The following is a 24014-nucleotide window of genomic DNA, read 5'->3' as shown; positions in this document are numbered from 1 at the left end:
ACCCTAAATGGTTGCCTAGAACACACAGGGGTGATGACTTGTGGAGAATAACAAAACATCAAAGGATCATAAGTAAATTTTTATTTTGTCTTTCCCTGGAAAGTGGCTACCTGATAACTCACATGACAGAATTTACTAAGGGTAGTAAGTGCAGCTGCCTACTTATTGCTCTCAAATGTACAGCTCTGGGGCCTGGGTACACAGGAACTGCAGTTGTGGGGCCTTAAGAGGAGTGCACTGCACAGATAGACAGACTTCTATTCTTCACTTCTTTTAGTTCTGATTTTACCTATTCAAAATGAGGAGGAATAATCCGGATCATGGTGTGCTTCAAGTAGTATATGCCCACATCAAATTACCACCAAAAAGCAGCATAGGTCCTGTGAGTTAGCAGGGCATGTGAGGCACAATACCTACAAAGATATCACTGAGATGACATGGCTCAGGATGCTACCGTGCTCAAGTATCCCCTCAGTCCTTTTAGTTCCCCCATTTCGGGCTGAGCTCAAGATTGTGCTGTTTTCCAACCCAGGCGTTTTTTCACTTTTATTGCTGTCAAGCAGCCTATCGGCATGCCAACAGCCGTGCGGGGGCTGGCAGAGGAAGTTCGTTTGCATACGTACAGTCACACATGCAACCACGTCTATAAATCTGCTCCTGTGCAGCCCTCTGCATCATGACATTAAGGAAATGTCTACACACAGGTTTGTCTGAAAGCAACTACAAGAAAGCAAGCCCTGTTAATCTCTGTAGTTTCCTACTTCACTCCAGAAACTGTTTCTGCTGCAGGATGGACCATCAGCCACGTGCAACCCCAGTCCTGCAGACGGGCCACTTGTCGGGTGGTGCGTGTGTTTCTTGCTGTTGAGGCTGACCTCCGGTGACTCTTGTTCAGTTAAACACAGCTTTAGCAAATAATCGTGTTAGAGATCGTGTTAAATTTGCCGTGCCTGGCCTCGGTATTTGGGACTGATATTCCTGTTACCAGGCTTTGTGGGTGCCTGCCGGGTGGGTGTTGCATCAGCCCACTCCAGTGGCAGCTCAGCAGCCCCAAAGCCAATGCTACTTTCATTTCAGCCATGATTCCCAACACAGTTTCTGCTAAGCATTTATTTACAACACAGAGTGTCTGACAACAAACTGAAGGACAGGACTGCTTCCCCTGCAAGCACAAAAAACACACGTCTCCTACTTCCTCTGGGTCGAACCTCATACATACGCCCTTTAATATTTGGAAGACGCAACTGCATCAGCGAGCCAAGGCTGCGGTTGAAGCCTGATGGAGAATCCCCCCCGCCTGCCCCACTGTCTGTCTTCTCCCTCCCGCTCCTGGACGCTCTGCTCGCATCCCCTCACTGCTCACCCATCTCCTCACCCCGCGGTGGGGGCATCACCCACCCCACCTCCCTCCCGTCCGCGCAGCGCTGCGCAGGCGCAGGCATGCTCACTGCCGGGGGGAGCGGGACGCGGTGGCGCGGCGCTGCTCGCCTCTGCTCGGCTCCACTCGCTCGGCTGGGCTCGGCTGGGCTGGCACCATGCGGCGGGCGGCCGCGTGCCTCCGCGCTCTGTGCCTCCTGCTCCAGCTCCGCGCCGCAGGTGAGCGGGGTTGGCCGCGGGTCGGGCGTGGGGCGGCCGCGCACCTGTTGTAGCGGGGCCAAGGCTGGCGGCGGGCGGGATGGATGGAGGGCGACGTTTCAGCACCGCGGTCAGCGCTCTCCCGGCCCCGACCGCGGCGGAGCGGGGACAGCGAGCGAACGGGAGGAGACGGATGGTACATCTCCTCTTATCCTCTTTTTCTCCGCTTTCCTCTTCTTCGGGGGCGGGGGGCTGCTCTGAATCCCTCTCCTTTATACAGAGCTACACCTCATTATCCCCAGGATGGAAACAGAATCTGCGGTAAGGGTAGAATTAAGTAAGTTCTTAGCTAGGAAAGTAGAAGTGTTTCCTTCTCTATGGGCAGCATTGCTACTTCTCAGGTAGAAAATGGCTGTTGCATCCCACGTTTAACTTCACTGAAGTTCAATTAAGAGAAAGAAATGAACGCACCCCCAGATGCTATGCACCCTTTTGCTCCCATAAAACGATGCTTTTAGGAGAGATTTTAAAGATGTGAGTCATTTGCATTGCCTTATCGCAGAATCATTAAAAGTAATAATTGAGCTTCATGTCTCTTTGAATGTGGAAGCAGTGTGCGTACACAGATCCCACGCACAGCCGATCTGTGTATGAAAACAGCTGTGTGTCTGGGTGCAGCTGTGAGGGGGCACCGCATCCTTTTGTTTGCTGTGGGCTGGAGAAGTGCCATGCAGTGGTTATTGGTGTTTGATCGCCCTGGAAAAGCAGGCTGCACTTCATAAAACCTCAGGATCCTTTTTCCTTTCTGGTTAGGAAGCTCATGCTGTTATATCTTATATACATGTGTGAGAGAGACTATTGACTGAAAGGCAGAGCACATCCTGCAATCCATTTTAATAACAGCCTTAAGCTGCTATTAGATTGTTCTTTTACAACATGTATTAAAGTGATCATGTGTACAAAATTAGTGCACAGCCTCTGTTTCACAGAACATGCTTTCTAATCTCAGTTCATCCTCTAATAATAGTGGACTTCACATTAGTTTAGATGTGAATCATTTTTCTATCTTACTAATATCCTGCCAGAAAGCCATTTATGTTCCTTACTAAGTTTAACTTGCTTTATTAAGTCACTGAGAATCCTTGCAAAGCTTGACCTTTATTATGAAAGTATCTCTAATAATGAGAAAAATAGAGGAAAAATAACCTACAAAAGTTCATGTGGTGTTACTTTGTTCCCCAGGCAGTCTTGGAGAGTAAGTCTTTCAGAGAAGCCAACTGAAAAAATAGACAGGAGATGCATTCAGCCTTTGCATACTGGGCATGGCTCTCATTGAGTGCAAGAGCTGTGCTTCCTCCAGGCAGGGCTGAGTGCAACTTGTTCCTGTTGAAAGTCATTGAAGATGTCACAACAATAAAATAGCACAGCAAGCTTAAACTGCTCTGATTTCTGTTTCATTTGATGCAAGCAGAAAATGTGATCTTTCATGGGGTACCATTATAGACATCTTTTATGAATAGCCCAAACTTATAAATTATTGACAATGCTTTTGCAGCTTTGGTTCATGTGATATCATAAAATACATTCCCCTTACTACTTGTGCTGGGTCACAGATTATATCCGAAATACCAGTTTTTGGTAGTGTGATGAGAGCTGTTTGCTTTTCATGTTTCATTTTGTTCTGAGGCGGACTATACATGAGGCATGCTTCTGTGTAAGGGAATAGAGGGGACACTGTCAGCAGACATTAACAAAAACTCCCTTAATATCAATCAGTGATATCAGGCTTTAGAGAAAACAGAAGCCCACATTTACTTGATCTGATACTACTGCAAATAGAATTCACTCTCTAAAATGGTTAAGTAGTGCTGTTGGTATACTGGTATATCTCTTTCTGAAATTATAGACACTTGTGTGCATATCTGGAAGCAGAATTAGACCTTTCTGCTGAATTCAGCAGGTAAAGTAAACAACCTGTATAGAGCTTGCTGTTGGAGGAAGACCTAAATTTGTAGTAACTGATTACAGGTCAGTATGAATCTTTGATTTGTATTATGTATCACATGCGAGAGTGCAAGACAGGTTATAATTTTTTTAGCAGCTATGATCTAATGCATGTTCTTGCACTGAAAAATGAATGTTTCCCAAGATTACTAGAGAGCATTGTTTCCTTGTAAGAGAATGGCAGGTGGTAGCAAAAACACAAAATGAGGCATTAGACTAGTTTGCAATTTGAGCTATTTGCATCACAGATTACTCAGCTAATTAACTATTTCATTTCACTTTCTTTTTTAGCAGATTTCATGAAAAGAGTTAAAACATGATGGATAAAGAATTCAGTCATAGTAAATAACTCAGGAAAATAATCTAGTTGTGAAAAATACTTTCTCATTTAATGATTATAACATGAACCCACCACCTCTCTTATCTTAAGATCTTATCAGAGCATTCTTAAAGTATTTTTATTGAGAGGAACAAATTCTGCTGCTGGAAAAGCAAAATCTCAACAACAGGAGATTTGATCAGGTCACCTAAGACATGGTTTAATTAGCAAAGGCCTTACAGTAGGTTGTAGGGACTTCAGTTAAATTGTTTGTTGTTCTCTTCATCAGTGAAGAGATACACTGACATCCTTAAGTATGGAGCAATGCTTCTTTACCAGCCTTTGCAGGGAGGAAGCACATAGGTTCTAGTCTTAGTCTCTCAGTAGATTCCTTCTTGAAGCCTATCAGTTGAATCAAGTAAAATCCAAGTAGGAAACTGGTATTTTATCTCCTTGGGGCAATGTTTTATTAAGATGAGGATTGCTTGTATCAAAACTGAAATTTCTTTGACCACAAGCTAACACTCCTTTGGGAGGAATTCACTAGCTGTAGAACTGGGGGAGGGGGAGGAGGGGAGGCTGGGACGAGGTATGTTATTTTCTAAAAATCTGGGGAATGTAATTCTAGAGATAGATGAGATATGCACAAAATGCATTCACAATCAGGTCCCTTTTGTTAGTGTCATAGTAGTGTGTGAATAGTGCTAGCTTCTAAATACATTCTGAGTGAATGTGAAGAAGCTATTGATTTTGAAAATGTATTTGAATTCTGCTTCATTACACTAACATAATCTAAACGTGGCTGATACTTATAATTGCCTTTGGTAGAAAACGTACTGCTGGGCATGAGTGGGTGTTTTTACTAGAATAGACGTTTGCGCCTTTTATTAGTAGACTCATGGATAATCAGAGGGTAGTCATCTGTCTTTTTAAAAGTTCAGCTGGGGAAAAGCAGTTTTATAATTCAGTATGTAGATTCAAATTATTTTTGAAGAGATAGTTGGAGAGGAGATTTTAGACATGTATTCTACATGTGGAAATTCTTGCTGTTCATAATTTTGAAAGGCAGCATTGATGAGAGGATTATGTTCAGTACATCCATTAGGAAATTATTGAGGTTTGTGATCTTGGAATCTCACCATAATTTCATTTATTGTATTATGAGAAGACTGCAATGTCTCTGACAGCAAAGGCTGGTTCCAGCTTCTCCAGAGAGTAATGCAGGAGCCTTGCTTAAAAGCCATGATTTGGGCTCGTGGGGAATTGTCTCTCTGGTCTATCTCTGTGGTTGTGGTCCTGTCCATGGTCCTGGGGCCTGCTAGTGTGGTGAGGAGGAAGGGCACAGCTCTCAATCCATGAAGCACTGTCATTGTCCAGCAGGATTTTTAGCTTGACTTTGGAATAAGAGCTAGGAGAAGCTTAATAAAATCTGCTCAGCAATCCTTGGTGTGATCTAGAGCAAAATTACAGCAAAAACAAACAAATAAACCCCCCAAAAATATGTCAAAACCTTAAAACCAAGTCTGACTTCCCTTCATACCAGCTACTGATTTCCATTGGATATACTGTGTGTTCACATTATGCAGAATAAAATTAATCCACCACTTATGCTTGGAAAATGCCAATAATAACAAAAAAAATGGAAATTGCTGCAGCACCTTCTCACACATTCTGGAAAGAAAGAGTCTAATGTGACACTATATAGTGCATCAATGCCAGGACATATGAGTATGGCAGAATACTTAAGTGCCTTTGGGACCAATGGCTCATCTCTTAATTCACATGAGTAGACCTACTGAAAGCAACTGTCTGTAGTATCCAGTTTCAATATTGACATATCAGGCAACAAGCCCATAAAGTGAGATGTAAAGTGCCTTTTTGAAAAAGATATGGCTTGTGCTTAATTCTAACACACTATAGCTGTAGATATTTTGGGTCAGAGCCTTTTTTGTTTGTTTGTTTTGTGGTTTTTTTGGGGTTTTTTTTGTGTTTTTTTTGTTTGTTTTTTGTTTGTTTTTTTTTTTTCTAATGGGAAGGACAGATTCAGGAAAGAAAAAAAAAAAAAAAAAAAGAACAAGAATAATTTTATAATTTTCAGTTGTTTCTATTCTTAGCAGACTACTTATTAGAAAAGGAAAGAACTCCTTGCAATTCTTTCTGACATACTCCCTCTCTTTCTCTCTCTCACACATGTAGAGAAAAGAAAGCGTATGTATCTGTGTGCGTGTGCATGTGCACACCCATACATGCACAGAGATTTCATCAATGTTGATTTTGTCTGAACTTTTTGTTTCCATCAGAAGTTCTGAATATTTTGTTCAAAGGCAAATCAAAACATTATTTCAGTTTTTACAATTGTCCTGTTCTGTGTTAGCTCAGCTCTAAATTTTGGACATGCAATAGGCACTATTCATTCCATGCAAAAGGCCAGGCCTTTTGATTGTTGGATCTTCTAGGAAAGCACAGAACCCTACCTACATAGGACTATAACCTGGCCACTCTGTAGTGCAGTATTGCCATTACTAAAAGCAAAGATAAAAGCTTTGTACCTAGTTTGCAAGGCTTCATGATTGAGGCTTGTCAGACCTGCTCTGCCTGAACTTTTGTTGACCTAGATTAGCTGTAACAGTAATTTCTTTAATTGACCAAGTCTCTTTATCTGCTTTCCTCATGTTTGTCTTTCTGTGATACAATTATAAGCATATCTAGATAGCAGTAACAAGCAGCTGTTCTATTTAGAATGAGATATTTATGACTCTAACATAAACAGGTTTTGTAGAGACACATGGGCCTGGTAAAAGGACAGAGACCTGTGGAGTGAGGATGGTAATCTCTGGAGCACAAGTTATGCAATCAGCAACTCTGTCATAGTCAGTTAAAAGGGCGGACAAGAGGCTTAACATAGTTGGTTTTAGGGACTGAGAAAGAGAACAAAGAAATATTATCTAACATGACACCAGATCATAAATTACAGTGCAACTTCCCTGTTGTAGATGCAACCTTCATGTTGTTGCAGGCCAGTTGAAGAAGAAGAGGGTTGTGAGTGCATGCTAGTGAACAAGTATTTGTATATATGTGAACCTAAGAGGAAGGAACAAGAGAGGAGGAAGAAACCATTAGCATGAAGATCACGTTCCTTCTGGTGAAGGACTCAGGTGCTGACAACTGTCCCAGACATCTCCCCATTGCCAATGCCAGTGTGAAAACACCAACCTTAGGATCCAAAGAAACAGTAGAGGGGTGAGCATAACACAAGGAAAATTGATAAAAGCTAGGAAATATATGTGTGCTGCAAATGTCATTCTATTATTGCTATTACTATGACTTTTTCTGTGTATAAGCATTCAATCTAATTGGATCTGATGCTTCTTGAACTAGACCTTTATATTTTTTGCTATCAGTCAGTTCTTGGCATTATTTACATGTATGAGGTGTGCTTCCTCTTTGCCTATAAACAAGACTTTGGATGTAAAGGTGCTGGAGAAGCTTCTTTTAGCTAAAAGAGGTTGTGAGAAGCCATGCAGTTATTAGAACTAACAGCCTGCCTTGTGTAGGAGATAGCTTCATTGGTGTTGCTTTAACAAGCTTCATCGGTGTTGCTTTAACAGTTTGTCTTAAGAAAAAGGTGTGGCATGAAGGATGGATCTGATCAGGGTCTGTGTTTTGTTATTTTTCTCTGAACCATGGAAACATTTTACAGCATACAAGTCTGTCTAGTACAAAGGCTACAATACTTAGGAAAGTATTTTCATGGATGAGATCCCAAACTTCCAATATGTACTACAAAACCATATTTTCTCTTTTTCAGGTTTGCCTGTTTGTCCTCATGCAAAAACTTTTGAAAGCGTGTTTGGTTTGTCTGAATAATGGTGAAGTCATATCATAGAATCTTCTAATAGTTCTTGGCCAACTTTGCTAAAGAGTAGTTTGCTTCTGGCTAATGCTCTATAGCCTATCCTAATGAAATTTAGGTTTGATTGATGTACTACTTTGCTGACAGTAAGACATACTGTTAACTAGACAGTACAAATGCAAGGCATATTGCTTTCAGCCAGCTTTTGTTTTCCTTTGTGCTTCAACATCATTTCAAACATTTTGATTTCCCATCAGATATGTTGACTTCTCTTGATACGCTAAATCTTTCTAAATCTTTTCTTTTTTCTTTTTTCTGTTTTTTTTTTTTTTTCCCACTAAGATAGATGAGACAGGCATGAAGAAATATACTTCTCTATCTTCTGAAGTTACAGCTAAAATAACATTCCCTTGCCTGCACAATAAGGGAAAAACTTCATAGCCCAGAAAAAAAACCCCAAAAAACAAAAAACCAGAAATCCTTTAAAGGTATGGTAGTATTTATCCCATGTCTAGAAATTACTTGTAGTTAGCATTTTCCTAAGCATGTTTGTTGTCTGGACCCCTAAGGGTTAGATCCATGCTCATAAATGGCTTATCATAAAAGCATGATATTAAGCAATTTACCACATATTGTAAGAGGGATATGTATATTTTTTACCTCCTTCTAAGCCAATATCTATTTGGCTGTTACATACAGACCAGAGAGAACTCCATCTCAATGAACTAAGGATAAGCAGGCAGTGAAATCTCCCAGCTGTAGGAGCACTGGCATTATTGAAGAGGATTGATCAAAGATTTGCATAAGTATGTTGTTCTGCATCTTGTAGTGATTCTGGTCAACTGTTTCAGAAGAAATGAACCATTGTGCAAAAGGTCAAGGAGCGTGGAGCTTGTCCAAAGCCTGAGGCTAGTCTATAAGGTGTGAAGGAAAGTTGTATGGGACAAAGTACATCATTCAGAACAGTAAGCTACAGAGAGGGGGAAAAAAAGGAATGTGGAGATCAGGATACAGAATTTAATTATCTAAGATCAGTAAGTCTTTTTACTGAAAATGAGAAGTTATTTGGCAATAGCATTAAGTACTGTAACTCAAACTGCTTTTAAGTTAAATTTATCTTTGAAACCAATCATTCAATTTTCAGCGCAGTTTTCCCTCATTAAATGACTATACATTTTCTGCCTTTTCCTTCCCTCCAGTCTACAGCTTTTTAAAAATTTCAGTCTTGGAGTAAATCAAGATATCTAGAATTCTGAAGAGACTTCAGTATTACATAAATACTAGTTACAGTTTCAAGTGTGAGTTCTAAGATTGATGCGCTGTGTGTCTATATTCACTTGCGTATTTTGCTTACTAATTTTGTAGAGCAGAGAAGTGCTATTGGTAAGTTTGGGGTGACTGCACTACTTACAAATGGTGAATATACTATATACATCTTATTACATAACATAAAGAATTAGAGAATGTTGAAGAACCTACTTTATTATGAATCTAAGTTATTTGGATTAAAGGAGATAATAAGACGTACAGTAATGACCACAAATTGTTTTTCCAGACAGACATCAAGACTTTAAACACCATTATCTTAGCCCCATCAAGAATGCAATAAATTTTATGTCCCACTGGGACTCTCCTTTCCTGATTGAATAAAATTCTGGTTTTGGACTCAAGAGATAAATATTTGTAGAGCTATGATATTTTTATGTCTTAAAACAAGAAAACCTTTCTGTTCTGTTACTGACCTCTTAATGGGTCTTGACTATCTTCAGTTTTTTTTGTCTGTCCATTTTAGAGAAAGTGAAGGTGTTTGGGAACTGGCAGTCTGTAACAATTTTCTGGCAAATTGGTTTCAAATAAAATGTCGGTTCTCTAAGTCTATACAGGGAGTCAGGTCAGTCCTAGGATTTCTCTGTTAAGCAGAGACCAACTGGAATAGTCGAAAGTACCTACTACATCATTTGGATTAAATTTACTATTATTTATTTATTTATTACATGGCTTTCATTTCTGCCTACATAATACACATTTGTAGTGTAAGACAGGTACAGTAGCATGAGCTATCTATCTAGTATTTTGATTTGCCCATCTATTTTCATGAGTTAATTTTTGTGCTTCTCCCCCCACTTCCAGGACAAGACTTCCAGTATGGGGAGGATTTTTAGGAGAAGGAATAAAATTATTCTACTTAGAGAGTGATATAAGTACTGGATACAAATCCGTCATGAAGAATAATTCTCTGAAATAGAGTTCAAACAGGGTAATGTGACTAGAATATAAAAATTCACTTTAGAATCAAATTTTCTAAGCTTATGGAAGAAACTCTTATAGGAATTCTGTTTTTTGAGATTTGTCTTAAGTCTCATTTTCTGAATCCCTGTTTACACTGGTATAGCTGAAGCTTAAAAGATACCAAAATCACTTTTTGCTATCATATTTTGCTACTTTGGTTCTGATGTTTTCCCTGGGGGCAATAAAGATGAACTTGTTTTTGATGTGTGGATACAGAACTAGATATGGGAAGGAGAAGAGAATCCCTATCTTCTTCTTAAGGGATGGAGACTAGCAAAATTTGCAGGCAATGTGTAGCAGGAGCGCTGGTGTTTCTCATGACTTATGTCTCTGAATGCATCATTGGTGCACAATGTTTGTTCTCAGAACTGAAATTTAGGGGTGTCAAGGAATAATATTCATCAGATTAAGAAGAAGCCAGAGGTTCTGCCAGAGGATCAATGGTGGCCTGCTGCCAAGGTCACTTGAGGCACAGATAGCAGACTGTTAGGAAAGTCTGATCTTGTTTGGGGTATCATCCACAGTCTACTGAGATAAATGAAGTTTTCACACTGGGCGCTATGAATGCATGTAACCTGCTTAAATTATTAGGGCTAAGTTGCCTTCTCAGAAAATCAGATTCAGCCCAGTAATTTTCTTGGAACATGTTTGAACTTGTGCTGTCAGCTGGTAAAAATAGATTTGTGTGAGTGCAGAGAGTATGTTGTGTAATTAGACTGGTTCATTTCTCATTTCTGCAGGATAAGCCACTACCAAATATATTTTGCATTCCATCTTGAAAGACTGCTGCAATGGATTATGTATTGAACCTGCTGCAGTGCTTTGTGGTGCTGCCATGGTGCTAACTTTGTAATGGCAGAGTGATGGGATTTTGGGACAAATTGTGATGCTACTATAAAAAGTACAGATGTCTGTGAGCAGGTGAGCTTCTTGGAGGACTCCTTAAACTAGTGATATATCAAAAATAAGCTAACCATTCAGGGTTTTTTTTTTCTGAATTCAATCAGTATCATGCTTGAGATTTATCTTAATATTATTCAGAGAAGAATTTTTGTCAATAATTGTGTTTTCTGCTTCTTTCAATAAAAATAAATGAAATAAAATGGGGGGTTTGGCATATGGAAGTGAGGAAGATATGTAAAATGAAGAATTCCTGGAGAAATGGATTTTCATTCTCTCAGCAACAAATGAGTAGTAATTGAAGAAACTAAGAGGAACCACAGACACAAAATGTGTTTGTAGTTGCATTGCTGTATGTTGCATTTGCTTAGTTTTGGAATATTGATTTCCTGTGATAGAGACATGAATTAAAAAATCTGGTAAAGAGTGTATGAGAAGCACTGATATTCCCTCATTTTCACTTTGCTTTTCATAAAACTCTGTAATTGCTGAGTTAAGACCAGCCCTCAGAATGTTATCAATGAAGCCAAGCTTTAAGAAGCTGAATGAGAACCCAGAAAGCTTAGCAAGCTCTGAAATTCAGCTATCTTTAAGACCATACTCTGCAATTTCTTTCTTTTTTTTTTTCCTACTCTCAGTCATCTTCCCAACACAACTTGACAACAGCTGTCCATATGTGACCTCAGTGGTCATCTAGAAATTGCCAGTGTTTGTACTTACCATTTAAAATAATAGCCTTGGGTTTTGCATTCTGCCTTATTTTGGGAAGTGCGCTGCAGAATGCTTGATTCTGTGTTCTGTCTTCTTCCTATTGATTTTCTGCTCATGTATGTTATGAATTGCCTCGCTGCCTACTGACATGGACACACTTTGGCAGAGAATACAGTCCCCAATGATGCACAGCAATACTATAGCACAGATAAGAAATTGTCCTTTATTTTCCTAACTCAAATTTCGTGAGGAAATTAGGTCAACAGAATGTAATTACCTACACTGAAATCTCCTAAGGGCAGCGGGTAGAGCTCTGCAAATGGCTGATTATTTTGATTTGCTTACAGAAGCAAAAAAAAATCAGAGGCAAAAATCAGTCTGAATAGAACAAAATGATTTCTTGTACAACCTGAATTGAAACATGCAGTTGGTTTGGAGCTGTTCTTCACAGCTCATTAAGGGAATTAAAACAATGTTGATTTATTAATTTATTTTAACTAAATAACAGAGCATCAGTTCAACATTCCTATTAACTCCAACAGCTTCTGAGTAGGAAATTCCAAGATGAGCAGAGCAGGGTTCAGTTCTCTTAGAACAGAAAGTCCCTTTTGCACTGCAGTGTGTTTCTTAAAGTACTCATCCAGGAGGTGACTAATTCAGCTTCAGTTACTCTCTATCTCTAAAGAAGCCGATCCTTGCTTATTTTTCTGCTCAGTGAGACAGCTTGTATTCCAGCCTAGAACCTCAGCTGGGTTCCTGTAACTATTCTGTTCTTCATAAAGGAACTAAAGATTCATCAGGCTTCACCCACACAAAATAAAAAATAAAATAATATTTTAGTTATGGTTCCTTTTTTAAAAGGGCATCATTAGGAAATACTTAAACTATCAAAATAAAACTTTTTGCTTTATTAATGCACAATTTAAAGTCAATTTAAAGCATGTAATCTGAAGGAATTCTTTGTATGCAAGATGTGACTAAGTACACGTACCTCTATATCCTATGCAGAGAGCCAGCTGCTCTGTTGGCTGGCCAGGCAATGATTGGCTATGGGATGTCTCACAGCAAGAGTTTGCACTAGAGACAGTAAGGCCCCCTAGTCTGACCAGCATATGTGATAAGATCCCTGCTTCAGGTACTCTTCATGTAGTTTCCCCTCTGATTACTTACTACAAAAGGAAGAAACAACACACCTGTGGCATAAGATTCCTAGCACTCTCCTTGTATGTCTCAGCTACGTGTGCAAAGACCAATGGTTATTTTCTTGGTCTTCCTCTGGCCTACTGAATCTTCATTGCTTTATTTTGTTCTGAGCAGTGGAGCAGCCTCAAGGCTCAGGGTGGTGAGCATTCCCTGTATTCCATAGCGGCTTCCTAATATGGTTAGTGGGGTATTTGATGGCAACAACATGGAAGGTTTGGTGAGTGACAGCCTCCTTCCTTTACACAAATGGAGATGTAACGGAGATGAATATATGCTCTGTATGCTGTTGCCTAGTGATAAAGTGGTAAATACCTTCTGCCAGGGAGTCTGCAAAGTCAGCTGTAGCTGAGATTCTCATGGAGCTCAGGAAGTTCTACAATTAGTGGCAGCTGACCAGGTAATGCAGAATTGTGTTTCTGGACTCAGGTATCTTATCTGTACTTCTCTTTCTTACATGTTTAAGTATGATTTTTTATCTAGTTTTTGACATTTTTTTCCTCAGTTCCCATGTATGAATGATGATTGCAAAAGCAATTTGTTATTACTAGATGATTAAGTGTATTAGAAAGTGGACCACATGTGTTTCAATACTGAAGTATTCAACAGCACATAAGTTGGACTTGGCTCAGCAGGTGTTCTCCTGTACATCGTTTGTGAAATGAAGTCTTGACCAGAAAAACAACATTTGAAAAAACTCTGTAAAAATAAATGTAAGAATGTAATATATTTAACATACTTAGTAGACTCTCTGTGATGTTATTAAGCTACTGTTGTAGAAATTGCATTCAAGGGAATTCTTTTATTTATCAAGTAATTTTTCCAAATCTCGTAGAACCCAAAGATCTCATCAGATTTCCTGAATCACCCACAAACTACCTAAGAGAAACCTTCTAAACCTACTCTTTTCTTTTTTTTCAGGCTGCTTTTCTGGAGACAATGACCACTTCTTGACAATTCATCAGCGAAAGAGTGGGAAACCTGTGTTCATTTATCACCATGTGCAGAGTCTGGAAAAAAGTCTGGATACAGATAGTTATAAGAATTCCAAACAACATTTCCATTCTTCTTCCCATACCAAAATAAACAAGCTGCACCCTGCAATAGTTGTTAAGTCAACCTTTCCTAGACCTGCCTACGACCCATCCCTCAATCTATTAGCTATGACAGGTCAAGACTTGGAAGTGGAAAATCTTCCCATTCCTGCAACGAATGTGATTGTTGTGGTAAGTGCCTTTTTTATGTTTCTGGAGTTGTTTTGTGAATAAATGTGTGAATAAATGTGCTTATAGAGAGATATAGATTTTAAAGCTGTGCATCCAAAGTTCATATTCTTCATCCTGGGTGATCATCTACATATAACTAATTACCATAGATCTTGCCATTCTTCATTTTAGTAGAACTTGCATTTGTATGACCTCACTGTGACCAACAAGAAATCTGATGAATCAATGCAGAATATAGCCTGTCTGAATTTACCTTTCCTTCAGACTCCATTAATCCTCTCAATTTGTATTTTCTCTGCTTTTACTGAGTGGTTTTTATATTTATTCTGTGTTGGTCACAAGAAAATGCTCTTGGGAAGAGTTCTACAGAGGCAGGGAGATTCTAAAAAGCTGACGAAAAGGTTTCATTCACTTCTGGTTTTTTTAGCATATCTGCCATTATGCATACAAGCTGTTTGAGAGGAAGTCTGTGTATTGCAAAAATTAAGAGTGTTTTTGTTGGTGTACGGCACATATGTTCCTTCTGGGGTCTGGGACATTCCTTTTTCAGTTACCTGTGTGATCTTGCCCATTTTCCTTTGTGATCGTTCCCATTCTTAGGAAGGTGATGGCAGCAGTCCTTCCTGTATTGGAGGGCATGCCATTGGAACCATACACTAATGCCACATGGCTGCATCTTCATTCTTCATGCCAGGAGCAGGACAATATCAGTGGAACTGTCCTCTGTGGAGACTGTAGCACATTCTGCATGCATTCTGCACAGGCACTGCTCTGCCTCATCCTGGTGCACGGTTAACCCTGTCTGATTGCACTGAAGAGCATCAGGCTTGGGCTTTTCCTCCTTCTGAGGGAAGAGCTACCATTCATAACGGCTCACTCCCTCATTACAGTTAACTAATAAATATTAAACTGAAACAATGTGACTAATTACAGTCAGCAGCTATTTTCTTAATTCTGAAAATTGATCTTCTCAAAAGATGCTTAAAAAAGAATGGTCTTTGCAAACAAGGAAAGAAGACAGGCTATGCAGCACTGGGAGATGTTAGCGCAGGAAGTGTTACAGAACTGACAGAGTTCCATCTGTTGTTGGTACTTCCGCAGATCTGCCCTCATGAACACACAGAGTAGCTTTCTGTATAACATGCTGAGGTTATTGGAGTGCAGTAAGTGCTAGCTAATAGTCAAAGAATACTATTTCCTTTCACAGTATCACAGAGTGGCTTAGGTTGGCAGGGCCCTCTTGGCCCATCTGCTCAACCCCTGCCCAGCAGGGCCACCAGAGCGGAGTGCCCAGGGCCACATCCAGGTGGCTTGTGATCATTGCCAGGGAGGAGACTCTGTAGGATCTGGGCAGCTTGTGCCAGTGCTCTGTCTCTGCACAGCACAGAAATGCTGCCTGGTGTTCAGAGGGAATCTACCATACTACTTATGCCCAGTGTCTCCTGTCTTGGCACTGAGCAATGAGGAGAGGCTGGCTCTGCTTTAAATGTTTACTTCACAGCTTGACCTGTCCTCAGAAAGCTCTATGTTCTGGGCTTCTTTGCATCCTCCACAGTCAAGATCTCCTAATTTGAGGTAAGTGGCTATCATAATCAGGAACAGGCTCAGCTGTATGCAAGTATGCTACTGCAGTCCATTTCAGAGAAAAACAAGGCACTGACAATTTTGCTTCAGTGGGGTCATGTCAGCTGTCCATAGCAAAGCTGAATGGTACTGATCTGGAAGACATGCCAAACAAGGTCATCACAGCCAGCAAGGCCAGCTCCTAAGTGAAGGTTCTTGCCCTCTTTTCCTATACCAAGCATTGTTTCACCTCCCGTGAAGATAGAACCTGAAAAGGGCAGAGTTTGGAATATACATAACCTCTTTTTTTTAAATTTTTCTTTTTTTAATTTTTTTTTATTTTTTTAAATTTTTTTTATTATTATTTTTTTTTCCCCATTAAATGACACTGTTACATTAATAGTTGTTTTAGAAGAGCTTTGCGTGTTTTTGGAGAATCAAAGTCCTCAACTTCAGTTACAAAAATCATACAAAATATTCTGGGGCTGCCCTGGTTCTAGCTGACTGGCTCTGTGCCTTCATTAGAACCTAAATGAGGTAGATTCTCAATTGGCAACACATTTAAATAAAAAAAAAAAGAAAGAAAGAAAAAGATCTATTAAATCTACATTAAGTTCTCATTAAGCAACCTCAGTCTCAAGCTTTGCTACTGGATTTGCAGGATGGAGCTCCTGCTCTGAAGCCTTCTGGTCTGGCTGAGAACCATATGTGCTTTAGGGGGCAAAGCAACAACATGAGCTGACTGTAAAATGAAAGCGGATCTTGAACTTACTCTAGGTGTGTTCAAAGACAGTGTTTTTATTTGGGTTTAAATGCCATCCTTTAAGAAAAAGGCTTTTGGGGAGCATATTTTTTAAAGCACAGAGCAACCTGGGCAGCTCAGTAATCGCACAATAAAAATGTTGAAGGTGTCTTCCCCAGAAGGACAGCTGTCCCACAGCAGGGTGGTTGCCATCATCCAAGCACAGCCCTGCTTCTTCCAGGTCTCTGCACTTGGATGTTTAGATTCTCCCTGACAAATTGCCCATTAAGTAGATTGTAATCTTAATTCTGTTGCCAAGGGAGTCTGTTTTGTTTTGAATACACGCATGTTTTGAATGAGCATTTGCTGCTTGTTGCTGCTTTTTGGATTTTGTTTTGTAGGGCAAGTGGCAGCATTTGTTGTTTTGCCCTGGCTGACCATTCTTGTTCCAGCCTGTAGCAATGTTGTTGGTTGCTCAACTTGAAAGGGCAATTGCTGGTGTTAATGCTTCCTGTAATTCAGTTACATGACTGGTGCACACTGTGATTTAGTATGAAAGCCTGCAAGGGGAATTATTTTTTTAAATAAATCAGTGCTGTTGCAGCTTTTCAGAGGGGCGGAAAAGGAATTCAATCTAATTTCAGTGACCTGAGGTCCATTTTCTCCATGATGGAGCTGGAAAGGTAGAGTGAATGGATGGCTAACGCGCAACAATTGCAAGGTTACATTTTGTGCTAAGGAGTAGGCCATCTGACAAGCAAAATGTTGCCAATGCACAGAAGAGCTCTGTGCAGCCAAGAATTCTGCAGGTGTTGTGTTGAAAATTGATGTTTTGTGACCGTACCAGTAAAGAACGCATGTTAAGAACTAATATTGCTGAACCTGGGAAAACTGTAGTGCTTGTCTGCTGGAGGGAGGAAGAAGAGGAATTTATTTTCTGGGAGTAAGTTTTCTATAGCTGGGAGCTTTCTGTCATGTTACCCAATACCAGATTCTTGTTTTTTCCCTTTCATGCTCATGTTCTGTTGAGGAAAGCGAGGACAACTGAGATCCTATTGAAGCATGTCTGTGTGTAGCCACACATTCTGTTTAGCTGTCTTTCAGGAGTACATGAGACCACTCATCTAAAATTTACATGGTTAATATAAGGCATTACTTAATTAGCATTACTTGCTTGATTAAACTTAAGACTTCATATTTCTGTGGGTTTTGTTTGGATCTCAGAAATGGTGCATGTTAGAGAGTTAGAAGTAAAATGAACAAATTCTCCAAGAGGGTTTGTGTTTATTTCAAGTCTTTCCAGTACTGAATATGAGCATCACAAAGGTCAAGGCAGTACACAGAGATCATAAATATGTATATACACACTTATTAAAAATGTTTCTTTCCGCAACATTAAAATGAGGAATGCTCCAAAAGTAATGGCTAGTACTGTATTACACTGGCCCATGATGGCAGAGGCAGATGTTGGTGGTATGGCAGAAGAAGCTGAACCTTCCCACCAATACTCCATTACACTGAAAATGAATAGGAGGTATTACTTTCAGAGTGACCTACGTGTATACATAGTAAGGAGTGAACTTGAGAGAAAAGTGGAATAACTTCATAGTAGAGGTGTGCTAATATTGGACTAAGCTTCTCAGATGCATTCTTCACTTGTACACTGTAGGATATTTCAGAATTGTAAAGCCAATAAATTTGCTCACTATATCATTTTTTCCCTTCATCCTTCAGTACTACTACAGTGGAAATCTGTATCTCCATGTTTGTTGCTTATAGATGTGATAGTGTTGTGTGATAGATTAAAATTCAGTGCATCCCTTCAGTTTCATTTGGTTTACACGAGTGTTACTGAATTGTGTTGATTTAATTAGATGTTCTCTCAGCTAATGTCAGTAGGACATAAGATGCACAGACAGCCATGCACTGCTTCTCCTTCCATTTCCATGGCCTTCTGTGTAAAACTGAACTCGTATCTGCAGCTCTGCCATACAATTAGATCTATTTTGTCCTCAGTGTTTGAGCCTTCTACCTTTAAAAAGCTGAAAACATGGAAGTGTGCTGAGGTGGGATCGAGAAGAATAGAGCACATGAATGTCAGTATCAGATAAATCCAGATATGAACGAGCCTATTGGTAGCCTGTTAATCTGTCTAGCACAATTCTAACCCAAATAAGCTTTTTCTTCTTTACTGACACAGCTTTACATGTATATGTTTATTCCTCCATCAGTTCCATGTTTCCAGATGCACGTGGTTTAACTATTGATGTCAAAGACCAGGAACTCAGCTACCTTGTTTGTTCTTATATTTTATTTCATTATTCCCCACATCTTTTCCTTCTGGAATTATCTATTTTTTCTAATTATTGGTACTTTTGTCAATTTATGGCTTCAACATTGCCTGTCCCATCCTCATTTCTCTCAAATGGAATGTTGTGCCCCATCCTCCTTCAGGACTTACTGTTGATGAAGTCTTGCTACTTTGAAGACTGATCAAAGTGAGCCAGACCATAAAATGTTCTTTTTTCTTATCACTGGTTTTATTGGAATGACACAAGAAGAATTGTAGGAGAACTTGATTAAATAAATAAATAAATGGGCTCATTCAGTCCTTCCAGTCATTTTAAGCCCCAAACTATTTACCCTGTAGGTTATATTTTTTAGGACATTACGAACCAGAAGTACATCTTAATTTGGGTGGCTTGGGGCACGAGAGGAGAGGGAGCTAAGTGATGGCTGCGGATGTTCTTACTTTTGAGCAGTTTCTGAAAGCAAGTGTTGTGTTACTGTTGCTCACGACCTGTCTGACTTCCATCATGTGTTGTGTGACACGCTATGCTGAGTGACCAACCAAGTACAGTTAGTTAGGAAGCTATTCAAAATGTTAATTTTATCTTCCTATTATGCACAGTATGGCAGTGTCCTTATTTTCACTGGGATAGATGTGGATCTGTGTATGTTATAGATCCCTCTGCACTTTTTGCCACTGAGGCCTCATAGCCAGCCCAAGATGGAGACTGGCATTGAGTCTGGCAGAGGAAACATGAGTAAAAGATTGTGTATCTGCAATAACTTCTCAGAAGAGATCTCTGCAGAGTAAGATCTCCAAATCCAACAAGATATCAAATGGTCCCTCTGTGCTTCCTGGTTGTACATTTGTCTAATACTTGAAACAACAGAAAACAAGTGCTGTGCTGATCAACATTGAAGTTTTAAGATCTTATTATAATTATAGTGCTAAATTGCTAACAACCTCTAAACGTTAGTCACACATTGCAACAGTGAGCAGTGTCAGTCAGTACCCTTAGTTATAATCGCTGCTGTGTCCCTTTATGTCATGACCAGATCTTCACAGTATCTGGCTTCTGAACTCAAGAACACCTTCCAATTAAAGATGGATGGACACTGTTATCTTAGTCCTTTCTTAAGTAATTGCACTAGGCCCAACATGTCTGCAGCAACACTTTCAAATAGACCTAGTAGCCTGCAGCTCTGTCATTCTGGATTTTGTTTGCACAAAGAAATCTAGAGAGTTTGCATTAGTTGGCCTCATTTGCTTTCTGCTTCCTTCTGTGCACTTCAGCAGGGATAATTGCATGCTGTTCCATTATCATGGTATTGTGTTTGCTGTCATCTTTGTGGAAAACAGGAAAGATTGCATTATGTTGTAACTTGCACTAAAGCTTCCTTAAGGCATTTTTTTGTCATCCAGCTGGCAAAATGTTAATAGAATGTTAGTGGAATATTCAGCAACTCAGTGCTTTAATTGATTAACTTACTGCTGGCAACTTCAGAGTTATTTTCTGTATCATACAGTGAGATGTTAAACTTGAACAAAAGCTAGTCATGTCTTTCTTATATTGCTCAGATCCTCTTTGATCACAAAGTTTTCCTTTCCCGTCATTTTTCAATAAAGGGAAGATGTTTCTTGAAGTCATTTCAGTTTCTTCACGAGCTGCTCAGTTAAATGAAAGCTGGATTTTAGAAGCAGACATGTTTTATGCTTTTAAACTCAATGTTAGACCTTCCTCAGCAGTTAATACTGCATAGTTCATCTGTAGGAAAGAGATAAGTGTCAACTGTTGGTACTTCTTTTAGCTGCATGTGAATGTAATCGGCCAGTCTCAGCTATAAAGTAGATACTTGTGTAGAAGAAAGGGATCTGTCTATGTTTTTGTTTGTTTGTTTTGTTGTTTTTGTTTTCAATTTATTTATTTGTTTGTTTGTTTGTTTGTTTTTTCCTTCAGGAAAACTTTTAAATTGATAAAATCCTTTTTGGCAAAACAGAGATTTCCCATGAAATTGGATTGAATTCAGCAGCAGTTGCAGCCAAATCAAAGATTCTCGCTTTTGTTTAAGCTTTTCCAAAATGTCTTAAAAATGTGGGGGATCTCTGATATGAGAAAAAGTCTGCATGCTCAGGTGTGAAAGGCCTGGCTCAAAGCCTTGCTGTAAAGAGCATAAAGGGAGAACTGAATCTGAGTCATTCCCATTTCACTTGATTTAGTCACTAAACAAAGGGGTACAGAGTAGCCCTTGTTTCACAATCACATTTCTTTGACTTAAAAGGAAGAAAAAAAGCTAACTGAAAATTCAAAGTTGTGTTGATCATAGGCTGATCCAGTACAAATTTTTCTGTAATGTGTTTTGATTTAGTCCTTGAAATAGAGAGAAAAAAATAAAAGCAAACAGTCCCCTGCTGCCTCCTTATTACATGGTCACATTTATTTCTCTGTTTGAAATATTCTTCTGAGCAGTTTCTGCACCATACTGTACTGACTTCCAGGAGAAAAGACGCAAAGCTTTAGGCTGCAGTGGATTTTCCATCCCTGCCCAATGTTTGCCTCTTTTATGACAATACACTGGCTGTACTTCGGGTGTTGGCTTCTGAGCTGGTCATGCATCCCTTTGTGATTGGAAATATACAGACTCAGTTCTACTGAGCAGTACAGACAGGCTTGCATGTCAGCAGTCTGGGAGATCACTGTACTGAGATCTATGTTCTGTTTTCCTTTTATGATAAGCTGAATGCTGTTACTGCCTAAATATGACTAAGGAAAGGAAGAGTTCCTTTCCAGCTGCCATCACTGGATTCACAGGGGCCTGATATGCAAATTTAGACATGAACCAAATGACTTGCTGTGATCATGAGACCCATCCATTAACAAATAAGTATTTTGACAACTCACTGCAGTAAATCTATGTACTGTGTTGATGTGCTTAGGACTAAAGGCTGAAGAAGCACACTTTTTACATTTATTTATTTATTTATTTTTAGCTTCTGTTAGAGCCCTCAGAGAACTATCTTTGTGGAAAGCCAAATTTCCCTACAGTAACATTTAAAAGGCAGATGAAGTGTACTCAGATAAAAAGACAGCAAGAAGCATGTGTTTCCTTCTCAGTCAATGCTTTGTTGGATCTGGCAATTCAGCCTCTGGAGTGATCCTTTTGGTTCTTCATTTCTGATGTTGTTAAGGAAAGTGACAGCTTCTCAAATGTTCCTCAATAGATTCCTCATAATGTGGTTTTGCGTGTAACCTCTTAAATGTTAAGCCTTTCAAAAACAGCTCTCTAAAAATACATGCATTTTTATCATCACTACGTGAATATATTATATGATTAAAACATGGTGACGTACTGAATCAGAGAAACAGTTTTAGGAGCTGAAGATCTTCTTTTGAACACACTCCTAAAAAAACCTCACAGATCAGATATTACTGTCCTTCAGCATCTCTTTGACGAAGAAATATTGAATTCTGAAATGAAGTGCACAGACTAGGAGGATATTGGAATTTGAAAATTATCAGATAACTGTCAGCTGAGTGATGGTTTTGCAGTCCCTACAGTTTCGAAAAAGCTGTGGAAAGGGGGATTACCAAGGGAGGTAAGTAGAGTGGTACAAAGTCTTTGTATGTCTTTGTTGTTGCTAAAAGCATTTTAAGTAATGTTTTGCTATGCTGCCTTTGAAGGTCAGTTATGACTGACATTCTGTAATGAAGCTAATTCTTATTTGACTCTACAGCACAGTAAACTGGTGGAATCTTGGTTTACTGATAGACAGTCGGCTGAATATGAGACAGCAGCGTGCCCAGGTGGCCAAGAAGTCCAATGGCATCCTGGCTTGTATCAGAAATGGTGTGGTGAGCAGGACTAGGAAAGTAATCCTACAGTACTCAGTACTGTGATGCCTCACCTTGAGTACTGTTTTCACTTTTGGGCACCTCAGTACAGAAAAGACATTGAGGTGCTGGAGCAGGTCCAAAGAAGGACAACAAGGCTTGTGAAGGGCTTGGAAAATATGCCCTACGAGGGTAAGTTTAGGTTGGATATCAGGAAAAACTTCTTTACAGAAAGGATTGTGAAGCATTGGAATAGGCTCCCTTGGCAGGCTGTTGAGTCACCATCCCTGGACGTGTTTAAAAACCATTTGGATGTGGTGCTCAGGGACATGCTTTAACAGACAGTTGTTAGTTAGGATAGTATGGCTGGGATGTGGTTGGACTTGGTGGTCTTGAAGGTCTTTTCCAACCTGAATGATTCTGTGATGCTGTAAAAATACATTGAGTGGACAAGGTGCTTTGAATTGAGTCTATGGCAGAAGTGTTATGAAAAGTGTTGTGGGTATGCATCAAGACTACTAATATAATCATGATGAATAGCGTAGGAAAGTGGTTGACAGCTTCTGTTACATCTATGCTTATTTAAACATGAATTGAAACAGACTTACATTTCAGCCAGTATTAGTTGTTGTAGAATAAAAATGGAATGTCTGCTTTGTACAGATTTGGCTGAGGATATGCATTCTCTTTGGGAATCGTCATTGTGTCATAAACTGCAGTATAGAAATCAATGGTAATCTAGTCAGGATTTTTGCACTTATAATATGCTAAGGACTTGATTTACACTGTGTCATTGATTAAAGCTAATTTATGGGGGAGGGGGGACTGGCTCTTTTCCAATAGATGACTTTAGAATAAGAGGCTATATTTTTTCTGGTAATAACTATACTAGTAACATCGGGGATTTTTTGAAAACATAAATAGATAAAGATGACTTCGGTTATAATCATGTGATATACTGGCAACAATTATATCTTTCTGCATTATTTAACCAAACTGTTGATATGCTTTCTTCAAGCATCACATAGCATATTGTCTAATTAAGAACAAAGTTCTGGAGGGTAATACTTTCAAACAGGCAAAATATTTCAATTTCTTATTAAAAAAATGATAAGTTTTATTTCTGGTACCATATCATGCCGTTTTATAATAGTGGATAATTAAAATGCAGATGTTTGGGGCTAGGAAGAATGACATTAAATACCTTTCTCTTAAGGTATTTTTGTTCTGTAGGCAAAATGAAGTTAACACTATCAAAATGATCTTTGTTGTCTTAAGGTGATGCTGAAAAATGAACATGAAACAGAGATCCCATAAATCCCATATCCCAGACAGACATTCTCTGTACAGGTGCGGCAGGATGCTGTGGCTCTGCCTAATTAGCCCCTTTGGAAGTATATATGGGCAATAGAAATTGACCTGAAAATTAAAAAAATACTCACTCCTTTTCTTTGACTGTGTTTAAACCAGCTACAGACCTCTCTCCTTTGTCCTCTTTGTCCATAGCCTACTA

At 39.4% G+C, this 24014-nt stretch overlaps 1 protein-coding gene across 1 annotated transcript in view; it reads left to right on the top strand.

Moving 5' to 3' along the window:
• The first annotated feature begins 1464 nt into the window (after positions 1–1464).
• PTPRR (protein tyrosine phosphatase receptor type R) overlaps positions 1465–24014 on the top strand; it is a 139004-nt gene continuing 116454 nt past the window's right edge. Inside the window, exons 1-2 of the mRNA XM_015855940.2 lie at positions 1465–1596; positions 13773–14077. Of these exons, the coding sequence (XP_015711426.1) occupies positions 1536–1596; positions 13773–14077 (366 nt within the window). The 5' untranslated portion in view covers positions 1465–1535. The remainder of the gene's footprint in view (positions 1597–13772; positions 14078–24014) is intronic.

The sequence above is a fragment of the Coturnix japonica genome, chromosome 1 (genome assembly GCF_001577835.2).
Source record: "Coturnix japonica isolate 7356 chromosome 1, Coturnix japonica 2.1, whole genome shotgun sequence".
NCBI classification, from domain to species: domain Eukaryota; kingdom Metazoa; phylum Chordata; class Aves; order Galliformes; family Phasianidae; genus Coturnix; species Coturnix japonica.
The sequence above is the reverse complement of the archived record's forward strand: the minus strand, read 5'-3'. Positions and strand labels throughout refer to the sequence as shown.